Source organism: Beta vulgaris, chromosome 2, assembly GCF_026745355.1.
Source record: "Beta vulgaris subsp. vulgaris cultivar EL10 chromosome 2, EL10.2, whole genome shotgun sequence".
Taxonomy (NCBI): domain Eukaryota; kingdom Viridiplantae; phylum Streptophyta; class Magnoliopsida; order Caryophyllales; family Amaranthaceae; genus Beta; species Beta vulgaris.
Window position 1 is genome coordinate 7612420 of NC_079203.1, and position 15284 is coordinate 7627703.

Sequence of the window (15284 nt, forward strand, 5' to 3'; positions counted from 1 at the left end):
TATAATAGATAGTGAAAGGGCGGTGGATAAATAGTGTAAAAATCCAATTGTTGAAATAGAAAAAGAATGGAAGAAATAGTTACAAATATGACATTTTGGGCTGCAAACACCTCCTTGATTTCACACCAAGAACAAATGATTCCACCCTTGATTATGATATATTAACTATTAGGGTAACATCTTAATTGGTAAGTGGAACTAAATAGCAGAGGTGTCAAAATTATATGTAATGTTACAAATTTGATTTCACACCAAGAACAAATGATTCCACCCTTGATTATGATATATTAACTATTAGGGTAACATCTTAATTGGTAAGTGGAACTAAATAGCAGAGGTGTCAAAATTATATGTAATGTTACAAATTTGTAAAACTTCCCACTCAATACATGAAAATAAAGTTCCATCATCAAATATGTGATTATATTATTGTTTATTGCAAGTTTGCAATACAATAATCTCTAGTGTGGCAATATAGTTGTAATAAAAATCTCAAAGTTTGGAGGTCGACAAGCATTACCATGTATATTAACATAAAACTATATGCGCGAAACTACATTTTGAGTTACTACTATTACCGCAATATATGAAACTGCCTGAAATCTATTGTCATTTGACTACTATGACGAACAGAAATAATGTCGAATATACTTTCCGGCCCAGAAGTGGAATCATATTCACTTTTGATGGAGCTTTTTTGTTCTTCCCTCCTTTGTCTTTGCATGTATATATTGTGTCAAATATAAAGGTCATTTTAGACTATGCAACCCCGTACATGTATTAACAAGAAATACTCGGATACTTTAAATCAAAAGATAATTAACGTCCAAATGATATTTATCACCAACCAAAAGGTCATGCGGGATTCCGGAAACCACTACTCTCTTCATATACTTTTCAAGTTCCTCTAGTTAGATCAAGATTTTCATTCTCGCTAAAATTTAAGGGTACATGACATTCACTTGTATATAATATTACAGTAAGAAATGGATCAAGGAATGGAAAATATTTAGTTTCCCTTCTACCCTTACCCTCCTAACAAATCTAGTTTTCTGCTGGAGATGGCACTCCTGTATAGCTGTTTCACCAGTAGGAGAACAAGGCCTCGTTCATCCCTTCGACCAAGACATCCAAGCTTAAAAAACTTCACGCTACCAGGGCTACGCCTGAGTTTCTTTTACAGCAAACCATGAAGCTGAAGGCTACATCCAAGAAAGCACCAGAGAGCAACATTTACTCCGTGAAAAGCAGATTCAGCTATCTATTAGAACATGAAGTGCAACGTCTCCACATTATACATTATTAAAAAAGCCAACTGCGGCTGTTGCCGAACCTCCCCTGTTAGCATGCTTCTGTTAAACAAGGTTAAGAGTGCTAAGTTTAGCTGTGAGGTCCTTCAGATTTGAACACATGGAAGAGTGCCTTCTGATACTCCCATCAGCTTATTCCTCCATATTGACAGATAGATCCTCACCACCATCTGCTAAAACTTTAGAATCTGTTTTATGCTCCCCATGATTCTCTACTTGCGCATCTCCGTTTTGACCAGTTTTATCTTCCTCCATATCAGCACCTTCCTCAGAATTACTACCAGGTGGTACCTGCCCTGGTTCACCATTTTCCAGGACAGGTCTTTCAGTGTCCATACCATTCACTGAGGTCAAGTCCTGCTGGCCACCGTGGAAAGATTTGACCACAGAAACATCTCCTTGTCCAATATGATTCGTACCATATTGCTGAATCATCATCCTTGCCTGCGTCAGAATAAGACGTGTAAGCAAATGCCAAAAACTTGGCATCTGATAAAGCATAAAGCATAAAGCAGAGGGTCACTTTTTACATTTCCTCTAGCACAGATGTTTGCCAACTTTGAAAGCTCGAAAATTTTTGATACGTAAACATTCTGCTGGGAAGAGGGAGTAGATGCTTTATGCATAAGACAATTGACATTTATCCCTAAACTCCAACCTGAAGATTTTTTATCTCTTCAATGCTTTCTTCCCTCATTTATATTAACATGACTTCTTGTCTAGCCCTTGCCCGTACATAGTTCTATAGTCTGCTCAATCTGACATTATCTAGTTTCAGATGCAAATACATGGTCTAGTCACTAATAATTTTTTTGGTCCTTCAAGAATAAATGTTCTTGTTCTATAAACAATGACAATGTCAGAGGCTATGTTAATCTTAACTTGGCATAGTTGTTGACATGACACTTTAACCACCACAGATAGGGGTAGGGAATTTATAACCAAAAATTGACCTTTCGATTGGACACCTTATGCCACTATCAACCCAAGCAAGACAGAGGTGACATGGTAAGGAGGGGAGACTTGAGACTAAAATTAAGCCATCAACCTAAATGGAATAGGTCACTATTCGACATGCGACGTAGAGGACCTTGATTAAAGTCGTATATTATCTGCATGGATCCCAAAGGCTCTACAGAATTGAGTTGACAACTTGACATCATGGGCTTGGACTCCTAATTGGTAACCAAAATTAGTTTCACGATCAATTATTGATCATGCTTGATTAAAAAGATATGTCCTCCACGTTCCCCCCCATATCCAAATCTAGGACAACTTTCCAGTTACATTGATTTTGAGCCTTGGCGAGTTGAGCACTTGATTTAGATAGTGCCCATATTAACACCCATACCCAAGTCTAAGTGGCAAATCAAAGTCAAATCAGCACACCTGGTTAACCTGATGCATTTTTGAGTTCACGATATTAGCCATCTCCTCCACACCGTTGACAAGATAGGCTGGCTCCGTGTTCTCAACACGACGATCTGTGAAAGGCATATTCTCCATCAAGTTTAGTGCAAGGTGGTCAGGTCTCTGAAGAAGACGCTGAAAGGTGGGTTGTAGTTCGTAGCACTGCTCAAATAACGAACGACGGCAGAAGACATAGAGGCCAAGTCTTGCACGAGACATTGCAACAACCAATCTTCTCACGTCACGCAAGTGACCAACAAAACGGCTACGCACCAGCGACAATAAGATAAAGTCGTTCTGCTGACCTTGAAACTTATCCACTGTTGTGACCTGGAGTTAAAGAAGTTAAACAGTAATCATTAATATATATATATATATATATATTACAAGGAGTAAGCAGTAAAAAAAAAAATTGTTCTAATAATATCAAATCATAAATCAAAGGCTAACATATAGAACCACCATCACGAGGCAGTTCAGCCAAATCAGAAAACTTGGACCAATTAGGAAAGCAGAGAAATATTTACTAATGAAGCCATTGGTGATTTGGTACAGTGACAATACTAGCGTGTAGCACATTAACCAAGGAGTTGGATTTTAAAAGAAAGAGATCTCTAACCTTGTTTGGAGGGCCAATAATGTCGTATGGAACGCATCTCCTTTTGATAACATCACGGATGAGAAATTTCTGGCCGTTGTAAGTAGTTAGAATGGATATCTTATTCGCAGGATAACCCAGTAAGCGCATGTACATGTAAACACTAACAATGTATTCAGCCTCTCCCTCATTCTGATAGAACCAAGGTGAAGGAGCACTTTCACCTCTATCATTGTAATCTGGCACATCCACTAACTGATAATCATAAGAAAATCCAGCATTTGCTCTCTGGAAAATAGTTTCTTGCTTTACATAGGGAAGGTCTCCCAACTCTCTATACCTCCAGTTATAAAGTTCGGCTATGCTTGGTCGAGCTCGACCCTGGGCATTAAGCTCAATATATGGAATGCCTAGACGAACAAACCTAGTAAAGAGACTCTGATCCATGTGGCTGTACTTCTGAAAGGCCATGTTCTTTACAACAGGAGGCAATTGGTGATGATCACCAATTAATATACAACGTTTAAGACGTGCATAACCATCTTCCTGTCTCTGCAGCAACATCGGAATAAAAGTCTCAATTTCCAAGATTTGTGCACTCTCTTCCATCAACAGGTTGTCATATTTGAATCCTAATTGAAGAAAGTCCTTCCTCTTGAGAGCAGCATGTGTGCAAGTCATAGCAACAATCTTTGCCTGTTTAGTCATTAGGTAGTTTGCTCTATCTGCGGTTGATTTAAGCAGCTCAAATGCCCTACACTCTTCAAGTTCCTGAAACACAGTTTTGAGATGGCGAAAACACCCTTTCGCAGCCCGCATATCCTTATCGAAGGACTCTCCGGTAAAGATTGGCTGAGGGGCATCAGAAAAGAACTCTTTAAAGGGGAAACGGTCTTGAACAAATGTTGGTTTATCTTCATTATCAGCGCAGGCAGCAAGAAATTGCTCCCACCGTGAGTAAACATGAAGCAACCAAAAGTAACCAGCCGTTTCACAAGTATAACCTACATCCTCCGGAAGCTGAAGAGATCGCGCTAGCCTCTCCACCTCACTAAGCAGTTCCAAACGTCGCACCAGCATTGCATTTACTCGGCCTTGACGACTAAAGTCCAGATCAGTTGCTAACTCCTGCTCACCTTGTCCTAATCGAAGCAGATATCGAGCGGGCACATCTCTCTAAACCAAACAGAAGAAAATTATTAAAGAATGAATTAAACAACCGTATTACCCGAACACTAATGAGCATATGTCAATCAGTCAACAAGCAACAGAAAGTACCTCCATTATCTTTTCAAAAAGATCATTCAGAGCCTGATTGGAGTGTGTTATAATTAGTGTTCTCTGGGAAGGACAGTTGTGATAAAGAACATTCAGGATCTGCACAGCAGTATCAGTCTTTCCAGTACCAGGTGGACCTACCACCATTGTCAAGCCTGGCTGAACACCAGAAATAATTGCCCCCGTCTGCCAAAAGAGAGGTACAGGAAGAACTATTAGTGATCAGATATCACTTTAAAATGTCTGCATCACAATTCATGATATCTCCCTCAAATGCATGGTATGCTTTTATTTAAAGAAGGCTGCCATTTCTGAAGCTGCATATTAAATTTTAACTGCTATAACAGATAGCTGAGTGACGGCAATAAAACACAAAATACTCACCATTTGCATAGAACAATATAAGCAAGAAGATCATAGACATACTCTGAAAATCAGAATACTAGTGCTCGTACCTAGTATCCAAAACGCAATGCAGGGTACATTAAGTTAGTTTAACTTAAGGGACCAAAACTTTCCCATAGTTGGACTTCACATTTAACTTATGTTAACTAACCATACAAGGACCAAAACTTTATATTATTGTTTTGAGAAATAGAGAAACAACCTACAACAATTATCTGTAGTTTTCTCTCTCCTCTCTTCTTCTTTGGAAAAAAACTAATATCCCAAATATGCAAACTAAAATCTTGGTGATAGTAGTAACTTAGAAGGACATACGGAATCTTCCTACAAATTACCACGACTCTGATTTAAGTATGCAGATCCTCAAATTCTACCTTAAAGCTTAAACATCACTTTCACAAGCGACAAAGAATCCTCTCTCACCTTCTTTCATCTGTACACCATTGATAAAGGTAAAGTTCCTTACTCTTTGTATATATTGTGTTTGCTTTCCGCAAGTATTTGCTGTTAGAAAAGGGGTTCCTTTTTAATCTAATTACAATGTCAAGTAACACTCATTGTAGCACTTCATAGCTAATCTGAAAGAGGGGTATTGTGATTCGATTTTTCTGTTGTGAGCCTTTTTTGTTTGAGTGACTGAGCGATGTGCTTCTAATCTGAAATCTTCTGCTGATGATATAGTTCAGATGACAGTTTATTTCTTGTGACGAGGCTTGATAATTGCTTCTCATACTTGAAGCAGACATTAAGTCACTGAGAATGTCGATTTGGACAAGTTTCAATAGCTACTAGTATGCATCACAAAAATAAAAATAAAACAAGCAAAAAAGCACAGAAATCACAGAAAACACAGTTTGCCTTTTCAAATAAATTTCCTGCCTTGTGTTTAGACTTTGTACTCTATTTTCCTTAAGACATAGAAATGTAGCAGAAAAATTTACAGAATTAAGACATGGATTTTAACAACGCATTTTAAAAATAAAATTTTCAGATCCTGGACAATAAATTGTTTTAAAGCTTAAGTCCTAAAGTACCCTTCACCAGTATACATCATAAACCAAAAGGGCACAACCTAACTACCTAAGTGACTGTGCTGCCAGCATCAGCACCAGAAAATCAAAGCAGCCCCTTCTATTATAAAACTGCAATGTTTAATCAAAATTTTCATAGTCTAGTGCTATATCTTGGGTGCAGTAGACAATCCTGGAGCTCCACTTGTCAGAGGTCACATACGGAAAAAAATAAATACGTAGTAAACGATATTATAGCTTTATAAACAGAAGTAATCTCTATTATATAAGGCAACACATGGGGGACACCAAAAAATAGAAAAAGGAAAAAAAGAAAAGAAAAATAGAGGATAACTAAACTAACTCTTTCATTTGAATGAAAAAAGGGGGAAAGTGGGACATTTAAATTAAACATCAGTTTTTTGAGAAAATAAAATGTAAAAACAGCTTTTCTACCCAATCAATTTTATTTTTTACTTCATTTGCTATCACACGTTATCGCACACATTGCGTGCATGTAAGACTAGTTCATTTATAAACAAGCCTAGCGATAGAATAAAGAAGATCATCACATATGAGTGCTCTCTTCGAGGTTCAGGAATATAGAAATATACCACAAAATCCATAAAGAACACGGAAAAAGCCACATAGAACCTTTAAAACCACATTATTACAATATTAGTGACTGTCAGAATATACCTGAGTAGGGGTAAATCTCACTGCATTCAGTTTTGGCTTGTCTTGGGGATATGGACCTGGATTAGGAGGAATATATGTCTCAACAACAAGTCTTTCTTGGATTGTACTAGCATCATTGGAGGCACTTAAATTAGATTTATTGCCAGGAAGAGCTTGCGCATTGCTTTTCAGCGTCTTTGGAAGTTTAATTCGAAATGGAGGCTCTGGAAGCAGGTTTTCTGAGCCATCTGGATTTAAGAAAGAAATCTGAAACCAAATGTTAACATGAGAAGGAGATAGTTCTATAAGATGTTATGGTGCACCAAAACAAATGCATGATTGATGCCAACAAAACAGCATTGTAACCTAGGCAAATATCACACCTGATAGTTTGGAAAACTGTCTTTCAAATGATCTGCATCCAGAAAAGTATCCTTAAAATCTACAGTCTCCAAAAGGTCAGGCATGTTAGTCCACTGAGCGGCTGAAGGATTTCCATAACCCAGAAATATGTTGTGCAACCAATCAGGAACTATACAAGTTTCATTCATAAGATCTCGAATAGATTCTAGAATTGCCTTGAAATTGTTTTCCTTTGGTTTTCTCCGCATCAACACATTAAAAGTTCCGTACACATCTTCAGCTCCTTTCTCTGCAATATCTGTAACATCCATGTGGTACTGGGCTGCATCTAGAGCAACAGTTACTGTTCTCAACTCACCCTTGGGAGGCTTCCACTCATCACGTTTGATTCTCCCAGTAAAATCATTCATCAGGCCTCCATCCTCGTCTCGAATCTCTATTACTTCACATCCACGTACACACTGAAGCCCAAGCCGTTGAGGTACAGTTGCCTTAGAAGCTTCCTCTGTGCTCAATGGCTCAAATGAAGGGCGTATAGAAAGCAAAAATAAAACATCATGCTCTTTTAATCCATCCCATTCAGATCTTATGTGTGATCTATAACTGGAAATGCTGTAAGTAATTTTTGCTGTAACTGCTGCTGGTTTTACTTCCCCAATGTTTGGTTGCTTCACCTCAGAAATCCTGAATTCTTTAATGGGAACAGCCATTCTTGACCAACCACGGAAGGCTGTTTCTCCTTCATTATTAATACAGGCAAGAAGGTGAGGCACGGCTTCCTGAATATCCTCCCGAATTTCATATGTTGACTCAAGACGAAAAAGATTAAAATTTCTTAACAAATAATCGTGCAGGGTCAAAAACTGCAGGTTAAGTTTTGGGAGAGCCAGGCATCCTTCTCCAGAGTAATTAATGTTAGGTACAAGACTTTCATCCCACATGATCTGCTCATTTGGGTAGAGTGGGAGAGCATTTATTGCTTCTTTCTGAGACTTTTGTTTCTCAAAAAAGGATACCATGACTTCAATAAGAAAATCAACCCTGTCTGACCAAGGATCATTGTTTGAAATGAGTTTAAGCTGAATAAAAAAACAGAAAGGAAAACAATCAGAAAAAACATATTTGAAACAGTGTTTTCAAATAGCGAAGTCTGAAAACCGTGTTAAGTGTTAACCTTTAAGATAAAGAGCAACAAACCTTATAGCACACTAGGTCCTTAAGCTCTTTAGGTGAAAGAACAGACAATTTCTTTGAGAGATCAACACGCTTGTGTATTGCACCGACATTTGCTAAAGCTAGCTCCCGCAACTGAGGAACAGAAAATGCTTACAAAATTTTACAAAAATAGCCAGGTGAAACCAAGAAATAAGAATAAGAAGTAATCAAATAGATTTATCAACACAATCAAAGTCTACAAACCTTTGGAATTTTCTTGAAAGCAAGCAACTGAAAGGACTGGAAACGATCATAGTGTGCTTGAAGGACTTCATCATCGGTCAGTTGTGTCCCTTCATGATCATTAATCTCAAAGGTTTCATAAAATTGCAGCAAGTCAACCAATTGCGAAAACAGCTTTCCTCTTCCATGAGTATAAAGCGCACTTAAGTGACATTTGGCAACCACCGCAACATCAGCAACCAAAGGTCTCAAGTATCTGCCATAGCCAACAGAGTTTGAATGATCTAACTAAACTAATGGATGGAAAACTGCGATTACGATGGCCAGAAAATTTATATGAAATGGCAACCGTATAACATTTGATAAGTGACAGCCATTACATCAGTATCATAGACTAACAAGCGACAAACAAAACCACATACATCTTCATGTACAAAACATCACTCCCAGAGTCAACATTAAAGTTTTTGCCCTACTTCTATTCATTAACATATACTCCCTCCATTTACAAATAACTGTTATTCTTACACTTTTCACGCATACCAATGCAGAACTTTGAGGACGAATATCTCTAGTTTTGTATTTGTAAAAATATAAAAAGTACATATTACTAAAAATACATAATAAGAAGAATCTAACAACACCCCACATGACTATATTTATATTCATGTATAAATCACAAACGATTGTCAAAGTGAAATTTGTGAATAATATAAAAGGTCAAAGTGTAACAATTGAAAAAAACTACGTCCTCTGTTTCTTTTAGTTGTTCCATTTCTCTTTTACATGTTTGCCAACACACAATTTATACCTTTAAAATCTCTAATTGTACACAAGTAAAAATTATAAAAAGTTAATATTTGGAAAGTATATATTGAGACGAATCCAACAAGCTGTGATAGAATCAGCCAAGGCTCCACTGAATTTTGTTTTACACTAGATGCAAGAAAAAGGGGAAGGCAAGAGATCCACCTTAATACCGTATTTTGGCAGCATGTGACAGCTCAGCAGGGTAGTGGGATGACACCAAATGAAAGTGAGAATGAGAGGAATAATCGAGAGAGAGAATATGACGTGTGTAGTACATGGGGTAGTATAAATAGTAATCATTGGGAAAAGGGAAAGGTATTCAGAAAAAGTGAGTTATTTCGCCTTGTTTCTATCTAATTTACCTTATATTATGGGCTCCTGCTATAGAATATGTGACAGATCCCATTTGACTATGCTTTTCCTTACGGGAAGTTAACTAAAGACAGTCAAACTTCATGTGATGAATAGAGTCAAAAGTCAATATGGAACAACTAAAAAAAAGGAAGTTTTTGGGATCCTAGCACTGAGAAGAGAGTCCTCCGGTCCTTTTCATAACAGTCTTAATTTTATAAGATGTGAGACACACCAAGGTGCATGCATCTTGTAGGCGAGGCGCACCTTTATTTGCTTTTTTTCCGAACACATATGATGGTCGGGGCAGATTTAGGGTTTCACAAAGAAGCATCCGAGACAGAGAACAAGACGGGTTTGGTTAGTTTTTTGGAGGCTAAGCTTCGAAAAAAATGGAACATTACATTTGCACTGGTTTGTTGTTTTGGAAGGAGAAATATCAACCCCTAGAAAAAGAAGGAACCATCCCCATGCTCGCTGAAAGCATTTTTTTTTTAAAAAAAAAAAAAAAAAAAACATTAATTTATGAAACATTTCAAATACAGCACTTCAGATTCCAAAATAAGACTTAGACCCTGGGCAGCCATTCCACAAATCAGAGCACAAAAGCAATGAAACACGTAGCACAAAGCCACAAGCCAAACCTCAAAAAGTCAAAATATAATCATCAGGAATCCCCTAGCTTCAATAAAACTAGCAATATATGCACGATGCGTGCGACATTATATCAATATTAATAGTAACATCAATAAGTGTTAAAAAAACTAACTTAAGAATGTAATATTTCTGGTGAATATTGATGTGCTTTATGATTTTTTATTTGCATTGCTCCCGAAAGGACTATGTTGAGGTACGATATGTTATCTTATTTGGTAGATAATTCAACAACTCTCCTTCTAAAATGATCTAGTTTTTTATTTATTTAAAAATACATATATTTTATAGGCGTATTTTATGATTAGTAATTGAATTTCATTCGCTAATTTAGGAAAACTATGGTGACTAGTGCTTCAATCAAAAAAAAATTAGAAATTGATATTACCTGATGCTTTATGTTTATTTCTTTAATAATTTATTATTCCAACTGATTCTGAGCCCCGAAAAATAAAAATAAAATGATATTTTTTAAGTTTCTTAATTCTTTTATGCTTTGTTAATGCATATTAATTGAAATTGTTATTGCAATTGAGAGTTTAAATAGTACGAATCTCTATAAATTTTTTCTTTATAACCGTTTAAAAGTTGATTTTGTCATCAGTTTATTTTGAATTGTGAGTCTCCTCTTTTTACACGTTTTTATGTATTTCTTTTTGGTAATGTAGAACTTTCCTTGTTACCCATATTCGTAAATGAGGAAAGAATTAAGAACATCTTTAATTTATTATTTTTTGTGAGATTAAGGGTATATAAGTCTTTTCAAAGGGGGACACCATAGCTCACCCCTTGACTTATATAATAGAGATATGCTTACATAACATTGCTATACTTTAATTTATGAAACATTTCAAATACAGCACTTTAGATTCCTAAATAAGACATAGACCCTGGGCAGCCATTCCACAAATCAGAGCACACAAGCAGTGAAACACGTAGCACAAAGCCACAAGCCAAACCTCAAAAAGTCAAAATATAATCATCGGGAATCCCCTAGCTTTAATAAAATATGCTTACATAACATTGCTAGTCCTCAATGTAGATATCATCATAAAAGGCATGATTCCTTTAATGACTGTGTGTACAAACTACTCTAGGCATCTTGAGCAACAGCCTAAGGGGGAAAAGAAAAAAGCAAGGCTTCACTGCTACCTATTTATTCCCTAATTTCATCATTTCCTCTTGGTCCCAAGTGAACCTCCAGAAGAATATTCCCCCCATAGCAACTACAGAATTGCAGTTCTATGACACCAAATTCATAATTTTGTGCGATAAAGATCATTACCATCCCATTTCAGATATCACCCTAGAAACGAAAAGCTTTGCTTTCATATGTGCCCAAATTACTATTTCAAAGAAATCATGTATAAAACTATACAAGAAGCTAAATATCGTTTAGATGCCAAAAAGAACCATAATTCTTCAGACAAATTAATTTTATGATCATCCACTTATCCACAAAGGGTGTTTTTCCCTTAATAAACGATCACCAGCTCAGCTGAAGCTATAAATCTCCAATAACTCTGTTCAATTGGAATCACTCAATATCTGAATTTATACCTATAAGGAACAAATTAGTTCTTCCATAATTGTTCAAAAGCACAAACCCATTCATAAAGAGCAAATTAGTTGTTCCGTAATTGTTCAAAAGCACAAGCCCAAGGTCCAGAACTGAAGAACACTCAGCATCATTAAGGGAGGTAGTCAAAATTAGACATACAACAGTTGACTAAAAAGAAAATTCAGGAAAACAGATAAAGAGAGAACAGTGCGGGCTTTGCTCTCACTCCACTAGGTCCTCCGCCCTGTTCCTCCCTCCAAAGTCTAGAACAAACAAGCAGTTCACTTTATCATGGCGGCGTCATAAAAGGATTTTCAAAAACCCGTTTAAAAAGCAAAAATCGTCGAGAAATAGATTCCAAAAACCATACCTCCTTGTTGGCAGTTGGCTTAATAAATCAATAAGGAACTCCATAAACCTCTCACAGTACAAGACACAAGCATCATCAACTTCTTGAAAACCATTTACACTAAGTCCTCCTGGATCATCATGCTGTGTGCAGATTAACACCTCAGAATCCAATATCTGCAAAGTAACACGTTCAAGTAATCAAGCCCTCGATAGTATGCCAAAAAGGAACTAAAACAAGTAACCACTTAGCACATAAGTAGTAATAATCTAGAAATTAGTATAGAATCCTGAAGAGGCACATACTGCCAAGAACTCCATGACGAAATTTCTCAAGAATGTTGCTTCCAGAGAATTTGAGGGATCATAATTCTCTCCCCTTTTCTTAGCCTTCTTAGCTTCTGCTTTCGTCATCTTTTTCCATTTCTTTATCAAATCAGGATTTACACATAGCTCCATCTGACCAGCAGCAACACCAACTAGATCAATAAAAAGAATAGAGAAAAAAGTAAAACATATTATGTGAAGTAACACATCTTAAAGTCTACCTGAAAACGACCATATGACAAGCTATGCCAGCATTGCAGACTCGCCAGTCTTAAGACAGTATCGCTGACAACTTCATCTTCCAAACTCTGCAAGCACAAGTTCCATGAACACGTATTCTGTTAGCTAACAGCTTCTCTTATTCAATATTTCAGCAGAAGACTATATCCCTGCTTTCTGGACTTTAATCCAAGGATTAAGGATATCATGTTAAAGATAAAAACAAAGGTGAGATGCCCTGTGATTTTAGAGGTGCAACGCACCATACATACTAATTAAGGAGCATAACGATATAAAATCTAACCACTTAAAATAAACGGACATGGCATACTAATTACCATCAAGTATTGCTATAATAACAAAAAAAAAAAAAAAAAAAAACCAGCCATGTCAAAGACAAAGAAGACTCAAAACTAATTACATCTTACACAGTAAACGCCACAAGCAGCCCTCATAAGCAAGCATAGGGTAAGATTTTAGCATACCTGAAAGACATTAATCATGAAAACCAAGTAGTTGGTCTTCTCTGCAATACTAAATCTATCTCCCTGCACCACATATCACACATAAAAATATATAAACAACATTGCAACATATTCCTTAAACACGCATACGAGATCAAACAATCACTTAACCCAATACCAGTATCACGTATTCGAAGCACAATGTATCAACAAAGAACAAACCTGATCCTTAAGCCGAAGAACCCTCTCCAAGAATGCTTTGAACCCATCTTTCCTATCATGAAAACACACCCAAGCTGCCACATTTTCTCTAAACTGCAAAATTATCCAAAAAAAAACATAAGAAATTCACTAAAAACTCCAAGACAAATCCAAATCAAAACAAAACCAAACCAACAAACCAACCTTCTCATTGATCATGAGTATCATAGACATAACATGCTCAAAACTGGCGGTTTCGGGGTCGAAATAAGGCCAAAGATAGTTCTCCAAATACTGGCTAATCTCCAAAATCATAACCCTCTGCAACGGGACCGGTTTTCGGCCGCTCTTCACGAGCAACTCTTTACGGTAAATATCCTTGACAAGCTCAGAATCAAAGGGTTTCCTGGAATTGGAATCATTACCTCCGGATTTAATCCAATTATCGGCTGCAATCTTAGTAAGTGGGTCTCGCTTAATTTCGGAAAGACTGATGGAATTGGGCGCATTTGAAATAGGGATTGAATCAGGGGTTTTTTCAACGGCGATATTATGCGCGATTTCGACTGGGTATTCTGCTACTCTGTGACGCTTGAAATCGTAGGTTCCAGTTCCGTATACTTTCGTCATTGTTTAAGTGAAGAAGATGAAGTTAGTTGAAGATGAAGGGGTTTTTCTAGGGTTTTAGGGAGAGGAGAGAGAAAAGGGAAATGGTGAGAGTTGAGATTTGTTGATAGTGTTTAGTGAGGATAAGAGAGTGGGTTTTGGTGTTTGTAGGGAGAAATAAGGCGGTAGTAATGGTGGACGAGAAAGAGAGTGAAGGCGGCGTCTGCGAGTTTATGCTAGTGTGTGTCTTTGAGCCTCCGATTGCATTCGTTCTTTTGCTCGTGGTGCGGAAATTAGGAGTGCACACGTTGGTAATTGGTATGATTGAGATAATGCTTATGAATTAGGGCATGTTCTCCCCATCTTATTTTCAGTTCAGTTCAATTCAATTCAGTTTAGTTCAGTTCAGTTCAGTTCAGTTCAATTCAATTCAATTCTTGACAATACTTTTACTCTCACATATCACTACTCATTTCAGTTCAGTTCAGTTCAGTTCAATTCAGTTCAGTTCAAATCAGATCAGTTCATTTCAGTTCAACTGTTTTATGCCGAAGAGAATATGCCCTTAGAGGGTTTAGAAGAATATTAAATTTGAATCTTATTATTATTGTTTAAAGATATTTTCTTGATTTGAGTGAATGTTGATTTTGTTGAATTCGAATGTTCATTTGCGTGTCGTGTTATATATTCACTCACATATATGTACCAGAGTTGGATATGGTATTGAAGATTTTCGTAGACCGACGACTGTAGTTGGCAAGTGTGAAACGATGAAGGAGGTGTGATAGCATGGTGTGTTGCAGCAAGTATATGAGTTCAAGATGATGTGCTTATATAGATGTAGCTACGAAGCATGATGACATAGCGTTATGGAGGATGAGCCAAGGGGGAGCGTCGAGAGCTAGCAGTTCGCAGTCTTGGAACCTGCGCTCGAAGGTTGTGCCTTGCGTCCGCATGATATAGTGCACCATGATGTTTGTGTGGATGCAAGTCCCGGGGTTTTGCCGTACAAGGGGGAGTTTTTCTACCTTGCTTAGATTTCCTTCTCCAATTAGGTTTCTAATTATTCCCTTAATATCTATACAAATATATTAAAAGGCGTGCGAATTGAAAACAAGAAACTGTGCCACGTGGCGCTCTCCCTAAGGAGTTTTAGTTCATGTAATTCATGTACACTAAAAAAAAAATAAGAAATTGCATAGTGTAGGGTTTGATCCCAAGACCTCAAGTACATATACAAATGCTCTAACCACTAGGCTAAGTTATATTTAGTGTTATTATTGTAAAGTATTA

General features: G+C 37.0%; 1 protein-coding gene across 1 annotated transcript; it reads right to left on the bottom strand.

The window, feature by feature from the left end:
- Positions 1–802: 802 nt before the first annotated feature.
- LOC104887486 (uncharacterized) lies at positions 803–14289 on the bottom strand. The gene is made up of 14 exons (XM_010672116.4): positions 13590–14289; positions 13407–13499; positions 13206–13268; positions 12723–12809; positions 12481–12633; positions 12197–12351; positions 8472–8706; positions 8250–8360; positions 7073–8131; positions 6711–6956; positions 4597–4782; positions 3340–4494; positions 2700–3050; positions 803–1754 (listed from the first exon to the last, which is right to left on the bottom strand). Exons 1-14 carry the CDS (start codon positions 14013–14015, stop codon positions 1443–1445), a joined length of 4632 nt encoding a protein of 1543 aa, XP_010670418.1. The 5' UTR covers positions 14016–14289; the 3' UTR covers positions 803–1442.
- Between the last annotated feature and the right edge of the window lie 995 nt (positions 14290–15284).

Bases quoted from the DNA above. Each gene is read 5' to 3' on its own strand.
- LOC104887486 (XM_010672116.4), bottom strand. From the start codon at position 14,015: ATGACGAAAGTATACGGAACTGGAACCTACGATTTCAAGCGTCACAGA. The intron at 8,707-12,196 runs GTATGGTTTTTG...TGGCTATGGCAG, and splicing joins AGCCAACTGCCAACAAGGAG to ATACTTGAGACCTTTGGTTG. The intron at 3,051-3,339 runs GTTAGAGATCTC...CTTTAACTCCAG, and splicing joins TTATTGGCCCTCCAAACAAG to GTCACAACAGTGGATAAGTT.